This window comes from Balaenoptera borealis (genome assembly GCF_965194805.1).
Source record: "Balaenoptera borealis genome assembly, chromosome: 3".
In the NCBI taxonomy this organism is placed as follows: Eukaryota; Metazoa; Chordata; class Mammalia; order Artiodactyla; family Balaenopteridae; genus Balaenoptera; species Balaenoptera borealis.
This window is the reverse complement of record NC_138866.1, coordinates 110881922-110898982: the sequence shown is the minus strand read 5'-3', so window position 1 is coordinate 110898982 and position 17061 is coordinate 110881922. Positions and strand designations below refer to the sequence as shown.

The 17061-nt window shown below is 47.7% G+C and overlaps 1 protein-coding gene across 9 annotated transcripts in view; it reads right to left on the bottom strand.

The window, feature by feature from the left end:
• TLN2 (talin 2) overlaps positions 1 to 17061 on the bottom strand; it is a 446962-nt gene that overhangs the window by 55808 nt on the left and 374093 nt on the right. For 7 of the 9 annotated variants that reach the window (XM_082383205.1, XM_082383207.1, XM_082383204.1 and 4 more), the window contains 3 exons: positions 9708 to 9854; positions 5589 to 5690; positions 3024 to 3143 (listed from right to left, as the gene is read on the bottom strand). In XM_082383205.1, the coding sequence (XP_082239331.1) occupies positions 3024 to 3143; positions 5589 to 5690; positions 9708 to 9854 (369 nt within the window). The remainder of the gene's footprint in view (positions 1 to 3023; positions 3144 to 5588; positions 5691 to 9707; positions 9855 to 17061) is intronic. The other 2 variants (XM_082383210.1, XM_082383211.1) reach the window with 1 other exon arrangement.

Genomic DNA, 17061 nt, shown 5'->3' with positions numbered 1-17061 from the left:
CTTGAGGGAAATTAGAAGCCTGGCCTTCATGAAGTTCTGGCTCTCATTTCAATTGGAGGGGGTCTAAGAAAAACTGATCCATCATCTGTACTGCCTAAAACTAAACAAAACGTACAGATTATTCTCAGGCTTTAAGATCAATTACATCTGAAACCAGGTCAAGTATAATTTGCCTGGGAGAGCTTGTGGAAGTTGGAAAGGCAAGAATGGATGTTATCTGACAAACCACAGTTTCTCCTTAGAAAATATGGCAGGAAAAACCAGTGTGTAGAGCAGAAGCAGGGCATCACTCTTCCACCTACAGAAAGTGTGCCTTGGAGTGGAAAGTTTTAGATAAGTCTAGAGCAGACAGCCATCTCATCTGGGGGGAGAGGCCTGTGCTTCTCACCACAGGCTCCTGACAAATGTTCCTGCCAGCTTTTAAGACGCAGTATTATAAGTGGTTATGGCAACGTGTCCTCAGAGACAGCACCGTCGTCACTAAACCTTTTCCCCGGCATTTACATTTAGAAGCCTGTGGCTCACAGTATCTACATTTTTTCCCTTCTTCTTCTTTTTTTTTTTTTTTTTAAGAGGAAACTCGTCATAAATTGCAAAGCCATTGGAGGGTTTTAACTTTTCTGGGGAAAGAAGTTATCACAGGGACATTAGCAAAAGTTTGAATTTTCCATGGAAAAACGAGCAGATAAAGCTCCAGCTCGATGTGCAGAGGGCAGAGCTAGGACTTTTCCTGTCATTGTCACATTCTGGAAAAGACCAAAATGCTGACTTGGCACAGCGGACTGCAGGACCGCAGTGAAGGGGGTGGCTTTTTACTTGCCCTGGATATAAATATTTTCACATGCTGTGATGTAGGGCCCTCTTGGGTATACAAATAATTCCACAGGCTTGGAATAAAAAAACTACATTGCTTCAGGGATCTCCTAACCTTCTCAGTTTTCCCCCAAATATCTGTCTGGCAAATGCACACAAAGAATTTTCCTTTGCAAGCCACTGGTAATTTTATATTCTTTCTGCTCCTTTTCACTCCAGGTCACACTGCTTGTGTGTCTGGAATGTAAAACACATCTCAAGATGTAACCGTGAAAAGGGGAAACCTTAATGGAAACACAGCTGCTACAAGGGCAGGGCCAGTACCTAAAGTAACTTGCTATTGTGCTTTTAGCAATGCATTTTCTTTCCTGGCTGCTTTGGCTTTCTTTTGTATTTTGCTTCAGTGGTCTGGGTTGCAATTAGAAAATTGCTTGTTTCACCCAGGGGGTGGGGTAGCTCATAAGAACTCAGATGTGGAAATGGCTCCACAAATCACTAGGTCTTCACTCAGTAAGGCAGGCAGGCAGGCCAGTAGTGAAACTAACCAAGGGAGACACATGTAAATTCCATCTTTAAAGATTTCTGGAGACAGAGATCCAAACCTCCCCCAAAATCACAGTCTCTTTTAGTTTTCAATCCTCTCGAAAAGCCAAACACTTCTTCCTTTTGTCCAACCAAACTTTCCCTTACTGTAACAGAAGTTCCCTTATGCTTGTTTCTGAAATTCAAAATTACATGTTAACCAAACGAATTATGAGTCCAGATGATCTTACTAAAAGAGGGAGTCTTTAAAAAAAAAAAAAATGATGGGTCTGTGTAAAGAAATCCACAGAATCTTATGCGGGTCTCTGATAATTTTTCTTTCCTGGTAATGACTTGACAGACTCATGGCAAATAGACTTATTCATGCTGCAGTCTAAATACTCAATCATCCTAAAATCTCAAAATGCAGGCACTGTTAGAAACTGAAGTCATCCCATGCTGGATATATATGTATGCCAGTACATACATATGGTACTCCCATTTACATGCATTGTTATGACATACGTTAGAAGGTGATTTTGGTCTGGGTCTTCATTTCTGTAGTGCTGCTGGGAGTCTTGGTGAAGACATGCTTAGACCTGACCCCCAGGAGAAACAGCACTGAGTAACTTGGGGACACCGTCTATCACCGCAAGGAGAAGGGAAGACCAGCTCCAACCTTCTGCCTTGCCAGCCTGGTTCGTTTCGACATGTCATGAACAGGGTTCGCCCTCCATAAACACCTTGCCGAACTTCACGGATGTAGTTACCTTGTTTTCCCAGGGTCCCTGCAATTCACTCCATTATTCTCTACTGCAGGCTGGGCTTTCTTTCTCTAGGGAACCATGCAGTAGCTCGGGCCCGGGCCCCTTCCATGTGTTAACACTGATACAGGTGTAGTCAGGCACCCCAGAGCTCTACCCACCCTGCATGCTTGCCAATGGACCACTCGATTTCTCAGAGGTATTAGATATGGGACCTCTTAGTAAGTGGCCTCTGGAGTCAAACTTTTGCCGTTTTAAGACTCCTACGGGGGCAGGCATTCTGAGGTGAGTCTGTGTTGGCCATTAAGGAAAGTGAGTTTAGGGAAGGCAGGTAGGTAAGGACAAGGAGTCCACAGGGGGTATGGGTATGGGGCTATGGGGACAGGGATCTGGGCCCGTTCTTAAGTGGCTGCCAACAATATTTGGGCAAGACTTTGTTTCATGAAAGCAGGCTGGCTACACAGCCCTTTCTCAAGGGAGGGGCAGCTGAATCCCATACTTGGCTCTTCTAATACTTCTGTCAGCCTTTGGAAAACATACAAATAATCGAGGGGGATTGAGAAGCAGGAGTAGGAAGTAAGAGGAGGATGGCAGCGTATGTTCCACCCTTGGCATCAGGCGATGGGGCCGGGGGAGGGGAGACCCGGCAGAACACTGTCAACAGCGTCCTGAAAGCCCACCTCCCCAGATGGCCCCAGATCTGTGCCAGGCGGCCTCAGGAAGGACAGAGAGCCTGGAGCACGGGATGGGGCTGCTGGGTGTGAACCTGGGGGGTTGGCAGCAAGAGGAGAGGGAACTACGCCCGCCTCTGGCTATTGGGCTGGGGTCTTCCGGAGTGGAGCTAAGCTACAGAGAAGAGTACCCCCCCGGGAGCAGGCACCAGTGTGGGTTTGCTTCTTAAAACAGGGACTTAAGGTGGCAGACCTCCTCTGGTTCCGCCGTGGCTGCTGCCATCTGGCCCTGGAGAGCCAGGTGCCCATAGTCACTGGTCATTTGTGAAGCCAGTCCTCCCAACTCCTCCGGGTTAGTAACCGACTTAGTCATCTGGAAAAAGAAAACAAGCAAGACACAGACACACAGGGACACACAGAGAAAAGCATGAGAACCATGTGTTAATACCACTGGGAGCCAAAGGGTCTCATTCACTTTTAAGCTTGTGGCTTGCGTGTGGGGCTGGACGTTGGAGAGGGCAGTTCAAGCGAAGCCCATGCTGCAGCCCACATGACAGGCCAGCGGCTCCCGGCCAGGTCAAGGCAACATGCTCAGGTTCAGGCCGTGCAGCGTGGAGGCCGGGCCTCGGGGTCCACTCTCTGGGAGGTGAGAGCAGCAGTCTCCACCAGCCCTGCCCCGTGGGGTTACCAGGGGAGCCCCCAGAGAAACCACAAGGGGGCCCAGCCCCGTGCAGGGTGCAGCCCTGGTCACACGTTGCTCCCGGGCTGATCGGGTCTCTGGGGACTCAGGAGCAGGTCCCACACCGCCGAGAGAGGGCACAAGGACAGGATCATGAGGAAATCGTGACTGAAGTGATGGGTAAGCCTAACGTTTTGGTGGAAGAAACTCACAGAATTCAGCTGTGTAAAAACATTGTGCCAAAGAATGACAATGTTTCAGCCACAGATTCAGTGAATACTGTAGCCTAAATGGTCAAGTTCTGCCTTTTTACTCTCAAGATATTCTGTATTTTCCTCCTGTGCGATAGAAAACCTTACCTCCACTTACCCTACCTAGCTAATATCCTCATGTCTAGTTTTTCCTCCTCTGACAAAAATGCCTCTTAGAACTCACAAGGGCAGTTGTAACCCACCACCCAGAAATGTATCCATGTCCCTCTTGGGTCCAAGGTTTCCCTCTGCCCCGCCTGTTCTCTCGCTCTGGATGACGATACTTCCCTCTCTCTTTGTGGCATCTAAAGTCCTTGATTTCAAAGGACTTAAAAAAAAAAAACAAAAACCTGTTAAATGACTCCACATCCATTGAGGGCGGGAATGTGGGCCCGTTCAAGGCATGTTTACCAGGAAATGTCACAGGCTTTTGGGCCGAGGTGTGGGTTCCCAAGGAATGCATGCCGCACCACGAGAGCGCGAGGCTATGCTAACAGCTGCTCCACGCGGCCGTGCCACAAGGAGCACAACAACCCTGGGGGCCGCCCACTGTGGTGGGGGGAACACTCACCCCCTCAGGGCCCTGGCCAGCCAGCCCAGGGGCGGCAACACAGCCCCAGGCTGGGCTCCTCAAGTGCATGGACACCTAGGGTCAAGACAGGCCGGCTGAGAACCTGGCCCAGGAGATATTCCAGAAACCCCTGAGGCCACTGGAGACATTGTCAACCCTGCTGCACTGTGCTCCCTGCTTGGAGAAATCAGTACCGTCGGGCTGCCGGGCTAGCTGGGACGCCCCTGAGCTCTCCTGAGCAGGGCCAGCCCGAGGCCGGCTCCAGCCTTCTCCCAGTCGCTGAGATGGGCACTGTTCCTTCCTCCCTCCCCAGCCCAAGTCCTTCTCAACAACAGTGAGTCTGGCACAACCGCAGAGTTTCTAAGAATGAGCAGCCGCAGCCGCCAGGGAAGCCTTTGTGGTCCAAGCTCAGCCTCTAGTGGACACATGACTACATGACAAAACCATCCAGAGAGGTGCCTGGCCTGATGGGGCAGGAACCACACAGTGGCACAGTCTGGTCCCTCCAACTCAGGCTTAGGTGGTAGCATCAAAGAGGCATCTTTCAGTTTTATCCTGTGACATATGAGCTTTCAGAAGTTAAGAACTTTCTTACTAGGTACTTATATTAATTCTTTGAGGACAACATTTTTCTTTTTTTGTACAACTTTTTAACCTATCAAGATAGCATTCACTGTCTCTCAATGCCATTTATATCTAAACATCCATATAATACAATTCTGATTGCATTACATTTTAGCAAAAAAAAAAAGTCACCTCCAAAAGTTACATGCCTTCTGTTGTCAGGAGAAACTTTTTTTTATATAACCACTGTTTCATTTTGCCTGAAAGACTGGCAATATCGTACTGTTCAGCACTGTCCAAGTATTATAACTTGATTCCATTAGACAGTCTTGGTTCTGTCCCCAAATGTCTTCTCTTGTACTGTAACTTTAATCCATAAAAACATTTCAAGTCCTCTGTGAGATAAAGAGGATTTTTTTCCTTTCTCTATAACTCTCAATTTCCTTCTCATTTCCTCCTTGATTCTAATTTTCTCTCTTTCCTTTGCTCCCCTGTCCTCATGCCCAACTCTCAGTCATTTTTAATTCCCTTTTGGAGCTTTTTCGTGAGATGAGAAGTCCAGCGGCCTGGGGCTTCTAGACCACAGGCAGCCAGAAAGACCACAGATCAGGACAAAGCTGAGGCCCAGGAGGAACTAGAAACACAGAGGACTAATCTCTCTCCAGCACAGACCCCAGATTTGAAGACTCAGTGGTGTGGTGGGTAAAAGGGCAACCAACAGTGGGGTGCAGGGTGAGCCCATTTTCTTCTTACCATTTCCTGAGCTGTTACCGCAATGGCTTTGGAGTATTTAACCACTGTCGTCTGATAGTCGACAAACGTCCCCTTTGGTTCTGGAGGAGTGCCTTCATCCAGCTACAGGGGAGAGGAAAAGAACCCAAAGGTCATCAGAGGCCTGTTCAAGTGTGGGCTTTATTTTTTAGAATCAGGAACTTGGGTAAATGGAGAGGCCTTCAGAGTTTCTTGGGTCCAGAGTCAACAGAACCCCCCAACTTCTGTGATAAGGACCTCATCAGAGGCGCACATAAGGTACTGGGGGCACACAGGCAAGGAGAGGACCCCCAGTGTGTCTGAGGGGAGTGGCAGGGCTCTCCAGAGGAATGATGTTTCAGCCAAGTCTTACCACATAAGGAGTGTGCCACACACAAAAGGTGGGGAAGGGGTCCCAAGGAGAGGGAATAGCGCTCAAGCACATGGAGATGGGTGTGAGCCAGAACGTGCAGGGAAGTCAGAATGGCAGACAAAGAGCTGGGGGAGGACGCAGAACCTCCATCATGAAGGGCTTCCCTAAGAATGGTATAGCCCATGGATGTCTCTACCCTGGAACACTCACTTCTGACCTAAGCTGGGGAAGAGAAGGAATTGGAAACATCAGGAATGACTTGTTCATCTGACTCTAGTACCACAGGAATTGAGAGAAGGGTGAGATCAGTGTAGAGCAGAAAAGGTGGAGAAGTGGGACAGTCCCTTGAAGGGCTGGGGATTTATTGGCTCAGAAGACTTGAATTCGAGACCTGGTCCCAGGACTTGTGAGTAAATACCCAGCTTGAGGCTCAAACTGGTTCTCAGGACCTTCACTGGAAACGTCCAAGAATCAGAAGGTTGTAGGAAAGATCAACTGAGACGATACCTCATCTACATGAAGGGAGAGGAGAGGATGACCATGATAATGAAGATCATGATGGTGATAAAGATGACAATGTCAATGATGATTATGATGAAGAAAAAGGCCACCCATCCTCACCACCACCATCGCTGTGACTGTCACCACTGGTTGCTGAACGATATTCTAGGTGAGGAGACAAGGTGAACAGAAATGACTACAGGAAGAGTGAGTGCAGTGAACACGAGGGTGCTGTTGAAGGGGTGGGAATCAGGCTGGATCTGTTTGATGAGGAACCTTGCAATCATGAAGAAAATGGTGGGATCTGCAGTAGGCAATGCTCTATCTGAAAAGATCTCCCTGGCAGCTCTCTGCCAGATAGTCTGTAGTTCTGGGAAGACATTACGGACCAGAGGGCAATTAGGAAAAGATTTGGTGGAGTGGTCAATGAGAGCTACCTGTCGTGAGTAGATCCAAGCTACGATGCGAGTTGAATGAATGTATCACTGTAGCCTAGTATGTAACGTGGTTGCACAGGCCAGGATGTAATCTCTACCAAACCAACAATACGGCCTCCAGGGTAGATTTTTTTATGTTTCTTTGTCAGGGAGTTAGACACTGCCAAGTATCTCCATCACACTTTGGGGGCCCGCTGGTCAAATGAGGATTAAGCTGTGGACTCATACACTCAGTATAAATTAACTGGGCATCTTGTAAGGGTCGGGCCATGTGCTGGGAGCCTTCATATGAGATGTGGTGTAACTGCAAACATGCCAGGATGTTGGACTAGAGGGCAGCTTAGAACACAGTGGCCACTGGTCACCATGATGAACCTTCCAGTGTGAAGACAATGGGAGAAGTAAGAACAAAGTAGTGACTTTTTTTTTTAAGGATTTCAAATTTACTTAGTTGAAAGAACTTTCCTTTATTCTGAGATTATAGCCTTCCTACTTTTTTTTTTTGATGTTAACATGTCCTTTATTTTATGAAATACTACTGATGTAGATATCAGGGTTTTCGCTTTCTTTCTTTAATTACCTTCCTTGGCCAAAAAGAAAAAACAACCCCCCCCCCCCAACACACACACACACAAAAGCAAACAAAGAAAAGGGACTTAGTCATAAAATCCCGAAGATTGAGACTAACCTCAATGAATGGGGAAAACAAGATTTAGAAAACTTGAGTGATTTGCGCAAGGTTATCCAGAAAGCTGATTAGTTCATGGTAACCTACGAATTCCCAAACCTTCTGGTGCTTAGATACAGAGAGAGAATTTCAAGGAGACACTCCAGAGCAGAAGCTCCAAAAGTGGCAAGAATTGCACCGAACTTAGAATCAGCTTTGGGTACGCTTGAAGTTTTTCTGCCAGTCACTGCCTTTTGGAACTTTAGACAATGATTCGAAGAGTATATCAGTATTTTAACCAAATACCCAAAACTCAGATAGAAAATGACATATTTACAATGCGTTGCTGCTTAAGGGCTCGAAGGACCTGAGGTATCACTTAATACAGTCTCCAGTGATGGGCAGGCCGGGGTGGGCTTAGCAAGGAGACAATGGGGAAGAGGCATCGTGCAGTACCCAGGGTGTCAGGTCAGGGTAGATAGGAGTTTAGGGGTATCAATGAAACTCCAATTATCTACTTTGCAGAACTGAGGGAAAAAACCCCTTTGCTCCCGGCCTCTGGGGCTCATGTTGTTAGCGGTTCCTAATTATTGCTATCAGGTAACACCAGACCTATTTCCCAGCCCTTCCAAAAGAATCAGGCATGTCTTGGGCTGAGAGAGCAGATGTTCACCCCTGAAATCAGACAGTACAAGAGCCACTTTCCTTATTAAAGGTTCATCGCAATATGCAAGGCTAAAAGGCTATCAAAAAAAGACTTCCATCTTTCAGGGATTTATGGAACTCTTCCCTATCATTAGAGTGATTGTGAAAAATACCTCCTGAGAAGAAAGAGATTATCATTTGAATTTCTCATTTGTACTGAAAAAGCTTGAGCTCCATTATTTAATATCCTTGATAGATACATGGCTTAATTTCAAACTCTGCTGTTCCGATGTCCTGAAAACCAAACAAACCCACTGAGACTTATCCAAGGGCCTTGAGGAAGAGGGCAATTTACTTGTGTTCTGCCAAACTGTCCAGATTTGAAGCATGAGAAGCCCACAGCAGAAATTACTGGAGTGCTTTGACAAGGCAAGCCTGGGGTCTCTAAGGGATCCCCGGCATCCCAGCCTAGCTTGGGACATTCATTATCAGTCTGATAATGTTTGCATAATGTTTAATGGGAATTATCCTAATTATAGCTTCCGGCTATCACCTCTTCGTGGAGATACGAACCAACCAATCTTCTCTAAATTAGCAATTAAAGACCACTTATTATCCTGAAAAACCACATTAGTGTATTCACAATCTGACAATGGACATTTCCAAACACAGACGAAGTCTACAGTTCTTAGCTATGCTATCAGAGGATGGCAATTAGACGTTGACGAGTAGTTGTTAATTCTAATGAGCATCAAACTGACATGATTAGTGAAGGATTCCTTGGGGATCCTTCAAAAGAGCAGGAGATACTGTCCAGTCATCCTTCCCTACTGACCCAACTCAATTGATGGGTCACTGGAGGAGAAATGATACCCCTGTCATCTATGTCTGTTGTCTACAACTGGTCTCTGAGGGCTTTTACAATTAACCATTTCAGTGGTCCCTGCATTGGGCTAGATACCAGACCATGGGGAGATTTTTAAATTACTAGGCTTCACGCCATAGAGATTCCAAGTGATCAGGGCGGGGGTAGGGCCTAGGAATGTGCATTCTAAAATGCTCCCAAGGATTCCAAAGGAGCCATTCTGAAGACCAGCACTTGGGAATCTCTTCATTATTTCATTTTGGAGTTTGTTCCCCACGACAACCCTACGAGGTATACAGGGGAGGTAAATAATTACTTCCATTTTATAAGTGAGGGGACCCAGGATGCCTTCTCCATCTCTTTTTTCCCCCGTGTAAATGTGGAAGGAAGGGTGCGACCGGCTTACAAAAGTAATGAATGAATAATAAAGCAGGAAGAATATGCTGGACATGTGATAAACATCTGTACATTAATCAGACACCTCAAGAAAAGAGGAGGCTTGCTGGTGTCAGCCTGGATTAGAGGGCTCCTCTGACAGCTCCTTAGAGGAAAGCCCCTGGGACCAAGTTAGAGGGGAACCTTGGAGGAAATGGGGCCAAGGAATGCAGGAGAGCATCTGGGGGCCCAGGCCCACCTTGCTCATGGCTTCTGCGATGGCATCGACCATGCCTCCCACCAACCCCACTTCACTGGCAGCTTCATTCAGCGTCACCATGATGTCGTCCACGGCCTCCTTCATGAGCTGGGCGGCCTCCGTGATGGCATCGTGGGTGTGCTGTGCCTGAGGTGGGGGACGCGGGGGAGAAGATAACTGTAAGATGTTTCCATAAGCAGAAGACAATGGTGCTCAATCTCTTAACAATCACTTCACTTCTTTTACACATAACCTTAAAAAGCAGAATATAAAAACTATATCCCCATTATGGAACACAACAAACGTATTCTCTATTTTTTCCTTTCCTTTATTATGTTTGTACATTTGTTTGCAAAATAAATAAAGATCAGAAAGACAAAAAGAAAAAAGATCTCTTTTTGCAAACAAAAGGAAAAAAAACCCTGCAATTTCAACCAGCGTTTTATGACGTGACTAATTTTATGTTACTACGTTCAGGGTGGTAGAAAGAGAATGCCACAGATTCCCTCATATACAAGCTGACGGATTTAATAGAAAAAAAAAAACTATATAAAGAAAAACACGTGTTCACAACAAATGCGCTTCTCTTCAAAGTTGCCCAATATACTATAATTCCCTTTCTATAAATACAACTGGATTATGGAAATAGAGATACATACAGGAGGCAGAAATCTGCAGAAGGCTACATGGGCTTTGGAACTGTGTCACAAATTACATTCACATGAGGTTGGGGGACAAATGACGAAAGTTCTGCAGGGACAGACACTCTGCAGGCAAAGCCTGAGTGCTCATGAGTTCCCCTAGACGGTCCTCGGAGATGCTTTAACAACATGTATGGAGCCCAGAGCAGGCCCTGGCAAGTGAGTGAATGAAAGGATGAAAGAATGGTGGTGCCAGGCTCCCTAAAAAAACACCTTGAGTGGTAGCAAGATGAAGGAGGAAAGAGGGAAGGTCCTGGGGTCAGAAAAAGCTGGGGTCGAGTTCTGTCTCCACTGCTAAGCAGCTAAGTGGTCCTGGGCGTGGGTTCCTAAGCAAAATGGGAATAATTATAACAATGCTATGCAGTGGAATTCTGATGAGATGATATGGTTGTAGGCATCTTATCGTTTATAATAAGAGCAGTCTAGTAGGGGACCGTGTCCTTACCTGGGAAATCTGAAATAATGCGGGGTATCTTGTGTCAGAAGGGCATTGCATCCGGTACCGGATGCCCCCGTGCGGTGGCCATGGCTGCCCTGATGCTCCTCCGAGGAAGAAACCCCTCTAAAAGGCCCAAGGAATTGCATCTTTACTTTGGTAGATGAGAAGGTAAGGAAGCCAGTGAGGGATGGCAAATGATAACTCTTTTGAATGATTAAAGAAAAGAGAAGAATTCCAAGAAGAGGCTACGTGAGCCATAGGAACTGGCTCAGCCTGCAGAATTAAAAAGCCATGGGAATCAAGAAGAGTCCTTCCAAACCAACAACTGACGAGATGTGAAATATAGTAATCATGGATGGTTATGCTCGAGGCAACTGTGCCAGGATGCGAATGTTAACTACTGACCATTGCTACTGAAGTTACTTTAGAAGGTAACAGTGACAGCCTTGAGGAACAAAGATTCCTTTCACTCTTCACCATCAGGCCGGTGTCCACCTTCTCTATTTCTTAGGCCCTCCAGGGGGTGGGGAGGCGCCTTCCTCTCTAGACAATCCCCCCCCCTCCCCGCCCCCCGCCCCGGTACAGAGTTCTGGCTGCCCCCTGGCTGGCCTCCTCATAGCTCTTCCCTCTCACACTCTGCCTGCAGAGGCTGGTTCTGTTTGCCTCCTCCATCCTCCCCTCTTTTCAAGGGCCAGACTCAATACCACCTCCTACCAGAAGCCCTCCATGGATGACTGCATCCTCATCAATTTTCCTCTGGACTCTTACAGCCCTGAGAAGCAACTCTGGAATCAGAGAGTCATCAGAAGGCAATGGTCTCAAAGAAAAGAATGGGGGGCAAGGGATGCTGTCTGATTTCTGAGGCTAGGTAATGCAAAATGATACAGCTTCTGCCTGGCTCTCTCTTAGGACATGTGCCTCTGAAGTCCTAAGCCTCTGTGCGAGAAGGCTGGCTATCTTGATGCTGTGTACCAGGCAGCCTGCATGGAGAGACCACACAGAAGTAGAAAGGGGTGTTCTGGACCCCAAAAGTCTGGGTGATTTCCACTCAGGCACCAGACCTGGGAGTGCCTGAGCCTCAGGTTGTTCAACCCCCAGCTGCCATCTGGCTACAATGGCAGGAGGGACCCTGAGTGAGGACTGCCTCACTGGGTTCAGTGGATCTGCACATCTGCCAAGAGAATACAAAAATGGTGGTGTTTGAAGTCACTAAGTTTTAGGATGGCTTGTTTGTACCAACAGCTAAGTGGGACAGCACCTAAAAAGGGCTCCTAACCCAGCCTTGGCATCAGAGAAGACTTCTCAGAGGTTTCTAGGCCCTGGAGGAAGAAGTCAGACTCTAGCAGGGTGAGGAGGGGGAAAAAGAAAGAGATTTCCAGGCAGAGGGCACAGCCCGTACCGAGGTCCAGAGGCGAGAAGGAAGGTGCATTGCGAAGATGAGTGAAACGCCGTATGTCAAGGGGACTGGTACAGTGCCTGGCCCACAGCTCCTGCCCGCTTCCGTTCTCTCTCAGCCAACCCCAGCCCCGTCTCTCCAACCAGGCTGCGTGCTCCCTGCAAGCAATTTAACTCTGCTTCCCTCGGGAAGGTGGGTTTAAGGTACCGAGCGAGACTCATTTTTTATTTTCGGAGGTATTTTTACAAGGATAACCTTCACAGGCCATTGGTGCAAACCTCTCCTCTGGAGAGACTTACCTTGGAAATAAATGGAGCCATCTGTTTTTAGGCTTCAAGAGAGCATGGGTGGCAGAGCTGAGGGCAGAGAAGTGGCGTGGGGTAGTCAGATGGCCCTCCCCCTGCCCCCGAGCCATCGGCTGGGCTCACTGGGGCTGGGATGATATGCTCTAGCCCCTCTGACTGGACCAGGAAAACCGGACAGCATGCCTGTGAGTGCTGGCAAGATGCCAAGGGCTAGCATGAAAACCAACCTGAGGGCCCAGTGGGACTTTCATACCAGTGTCAACGTCTAGGTTCTTATATCTTGGGCTGGGCATTTGAGCACTTTACAGACAATGCTTCATCCTAGGTGACAGATAGGGAACCAGGAATAACAATAAACATCAAACCACAGAACAGCCACCATACAAGGACAGCTGCTAACATTTCTGAGGGACCCTTCTGTGCCAGGCACTGCGCTGACCGCTCTTGTGTACATCTCTTAAAATCCTCACAGCCCCCTGGAAGGTGGGAATTGGGTGATATCCCCTGCAGGGACCCCTCTGACAGCTGCAATCTGAAAATGGGAACTTAAGCACTTAGAGCTAAAAGGCCTGGTGGAAGACAATTGCCGCTGACCAGCTGGCCATCTGCTGAGCCTATGCCACTGGTCAAAAGGAAAATGAGGCTATAGCCAGATCAGGTCAGATTTACCAGGACTACCGAACAAATAAACCTTAATGTAGGGAATGTGCCATCTACAAGGGGGAGGTTTCAGCCTGTCCGCCCCAAACAGGGTACTTTTAAATGAGGTAAAGCAACCAGGTACCATGTGGCAAAAGCAAGGGGCCTCAGGACCAGCTACTACTCCTAATGTTGGCTGGGCGCCCCCTCACTTAGTATCTCAGCATCAGCCTGGCCCCAGCTCTCTCAGAGGCTCAGGCACCCTGACACCTCCAATGTCAGCCATTGGAGGCTCCACACTTGCCCATGAACTTGTCGCTAGTTCACAGTTCCCAAGTTTGCTCCTTGGAGCCCCTCCAGGGCCTAGCTTGTACGTGTCTTCCAACTCCTGGTAGCTTGCTACCAGATGAGCCCGGGCCCTGGAACCTCAGCCATTGTTGAAAAGTAAGGCATTTGGTCGATCTTTGTCCCAGGTTCCTGGGAGCCTTTAACCCCTCGGCATTTCCCAAGTGATCACACGAGTGTCTGTTACTCGTGGTGGGCCCCTCGGACCACACAGTAGTTTATGCTAACAAGGTCTCATGGGGACCGGTAGGTAGATTCAGGTTGGGGGCTGGCCGTGCTGGAAAGACCAACCGTGTGATTAGAGGGTTGGGGCTTTGAGCAACGTAACATCATCCTGACCACCGACCTCTGGGGAGATGAGGGGGCTGGAGATGGAATCGTTGGTCACATGACTGAACTCAGTCAATCAAGCCTACATAACGAAACCCCAATAAAAGCTCTGGACAGGAAGCTGGAGTGAGCACCCCTGGTGGGTGATCCACAGCAGTGAGCTGGGAGGGTGACACATCCTGAGGACATGGAAATTGCAAGTTTGGAACCCTCCCAGGCCTCACCCTCTGGGTCTCTTCTTTTGGCTGGTTGTACCTTTTATAATAAAAGTTTAATTGTAAGTAGAGCAATTTCCTGAGCTGAGTTGTTCTAGCAAATTACGGAACCTAAGGGGCAGTGAGAACCCCTGAATGTAGCCAGGTGGTCAGACTGAGTGTGGTCTACGAAGCCTGGAGTTCATGGCTGGTGTCTGAATCGAGGGCAGTCTAGCAGGGGCCTGTGGTCTTAGCTGGGGAATCTGACCTAATGCCAGGTAGTGTCAGAACCCCATTGCCCAGGTGCCGGGTCTACCCATGCAATGGCTGTGGCTGCCCTGACCCACCTCAGGGGGAGAAGACCCTTCCAAAAGGCCCAAGAAATTCATCTTTACTTTGGTAGATGAGAAGGTAAGGAAGCCAGTGAGAGATGGTAAATGATAACTCTTTTGAGTGATTAAATAAAAGAGAAGAATTCCAAGAAGAGGCTACGTGAGCCATGGGAACTGGCTCAGCCTGCAGAATTAAAAAGCCACAGGAATCAAGAAGAGTCCTCCAAATACAACATCTGATGAGATGTGAAATATGTGATCACGGATGGCTATCCTGAGGCAACCGTGTCAGGATGCAAAGCTCTTTCTCTGAGGGATGTGATGGAGTGAACTGGTAACTTAGGTTAATGGCTGATTTCATGGCACACAGAAGGTAAAACACTAAACGTGCAGATTGCTTTATTTTGATGGAAGCCTGAAAAGTGACATCTCCTGTACATAACCCTCCAGAGAGAGCATCTCACACAAATATATTCTCATTTATAAAAAAGGTAAAATGTAAGGTGTGCATTTCTGTAAATCTCACTTAGAATGAGGTGACTATTGGTGGCACAAAAATGTTAGCAACTCTGTACATTCCTATTAAACAAAGTATACATTTGTGGGGAGAAGTGAGAGCGGCCTGCCAAGTATCTGCTCTCCCATGCAGCCTTAGGAAGGTATCAGAAGCCACTTCTGGGGGTGGCAGAAGTAAATCACAAAACAGTTCTCTGAAACTCCTTGGAAAACGTAAAGGACGCTTTCTCCACACCAGAGCATCAAAACCTACAAAAACACATCCTGGCTCTTGGCTGTCCCAGAAGTTAATCACCTTCCCATCTGCTCGTGGTGAGGAATTCTTTAGAAGGCCTGCTCTCCTTCACTCCACATGTTTAAGTTTTTACAGATCCTTAAAGGGTCAGCTCAGAGGCTGTGAGGCCTCCTCCAATTACTCCAAGCCTTACCCAGAGCCGTGTCCTCTAACTCCAATGGCAAACCTCATCTGGATCACACCACTGAGCCCAAATCCCACACATGGGCTGCCTGAGCACACTAGTTTCAGACCCCAAAAGACACAGTAGGCTCTCAATTAAGGCAGCCTCAACCAACCAAGAGCAGTCTGGCAAGTGGAGTCAGCAGGCTCAACAATGAGGTCATTATTTTAGAATCTGGAGGGGATCCTTGTTACTGCTCCTCACAGAGCAGCAAAGGAGAGGAATCAGACTCTGTTCTTTTTTGGAAACGTGTCTGAAGTCTACTTCCAAGGGAGCCTTGTTTCTTTACTATAGTGCTTCAACTACAAAGCCCAGTAAAGCAGGCATAGACATCACAGGAATTTGGAAAATGGGAGAAGGCTACAGGGGGCAGATCTCAACTTCAGTAGAGGGGAAAAACCAGCTAATAATTAGAACTGCCCGACAATGGACAGGTGGCATATTTGCTGGAGTGTTACAGGCAGACGCTGGAGGGGCCCCTTCAAGGAGGATGGAGGAGGGAACTGAGTGGGGGAGGGGTGAGTGGGGGGAGGGGTGAGCGGGGCGGGGGAAGCTCTGGAGGTACAGAATGAGTGTAGAAGGGGGCTCAGTGGGATGAGCGTGAGGTCACAGAGCAAATGTCTTGTACTCATGTGATTCATTAACACCAGGCTCTGGGACTGTTACTTTCTAATTTTTTTTTTTTTTTTTGGAACACCCACTATGTCAGGCACATTATCTCATATAATCTCTACAACTACTCCGGAGGTATTCATTACCAACCTTGTTGTTTAGATGAGGAAACAAATGAAGTTATTTGCCAGCAAAAGGCAGAGCTGGGATTTGAAATCCAGATATGTTGGCCCCCAAAGCTTATCCTATTTCTCACCAAATAAAAGACACTGAAAACCATTTAACCACATTTAGACCACATGCAGACAAGGACTATGACATCTAACACATACGTATTATACATCACCTAACACGTAGCAAGTAACACCTAGTAAACATTTGCCCAAAGAACAGCACCCAAGGGGATTAAGTCTCTGCACTAGGCCTCTTAGGAAAGGGCCTTCAAGCCAACTTGTAGTGTCCCAGGCACCCTGTGACAAGCCTGTCAGTCTGCAGACAGCACAGGTACCTGCTACCAGTGACAGGATCCAAGTAAACTCCTGCATTGCTGTCACTCATCACATGTCTTAGTTCATCACCTGGTGCTTCAGGTCTTTCACTGAGAACTACTCCACGCTGTTCTCCAGCCCGCACTTCCAAGCAAAGGATGTCATTCTAAAGCTTACAGTGCCGACTACAAATGCTCCCAACCATGAGGTTCCTTGGCATACAACAGAGTTCCACGAGGAGCTCTGAACTTGCAGTCCAAGCAGATGTGCTAATCGCTTAAACATCCAGAAACCTACTAATTCGAGTTCTTCTGCTGAGAATGAAACCCCCTCAGGTTAGGCGTAGAGATGTGGCAGTAAACAGCCCTGGAGAAAAGATAACCTAGAACTGGGTCTGGAAGGCGAGTCCCAGCTGCTCCAGTTTAGGGAGGGAGCAAAGGGGGCGGGGGCCCGACTCTGGGGCACCCATCACTAACTTCTCACAGCCAAAGACTGTTCTTGTTCTTGCTCTGCCCACCACTTCAGCAACCAGACTTATTTTTTTGCCAGAAAACTCAGAACAACTTGAGGGCCAAGGCTGGCTCTCAAAATTTTTAGCC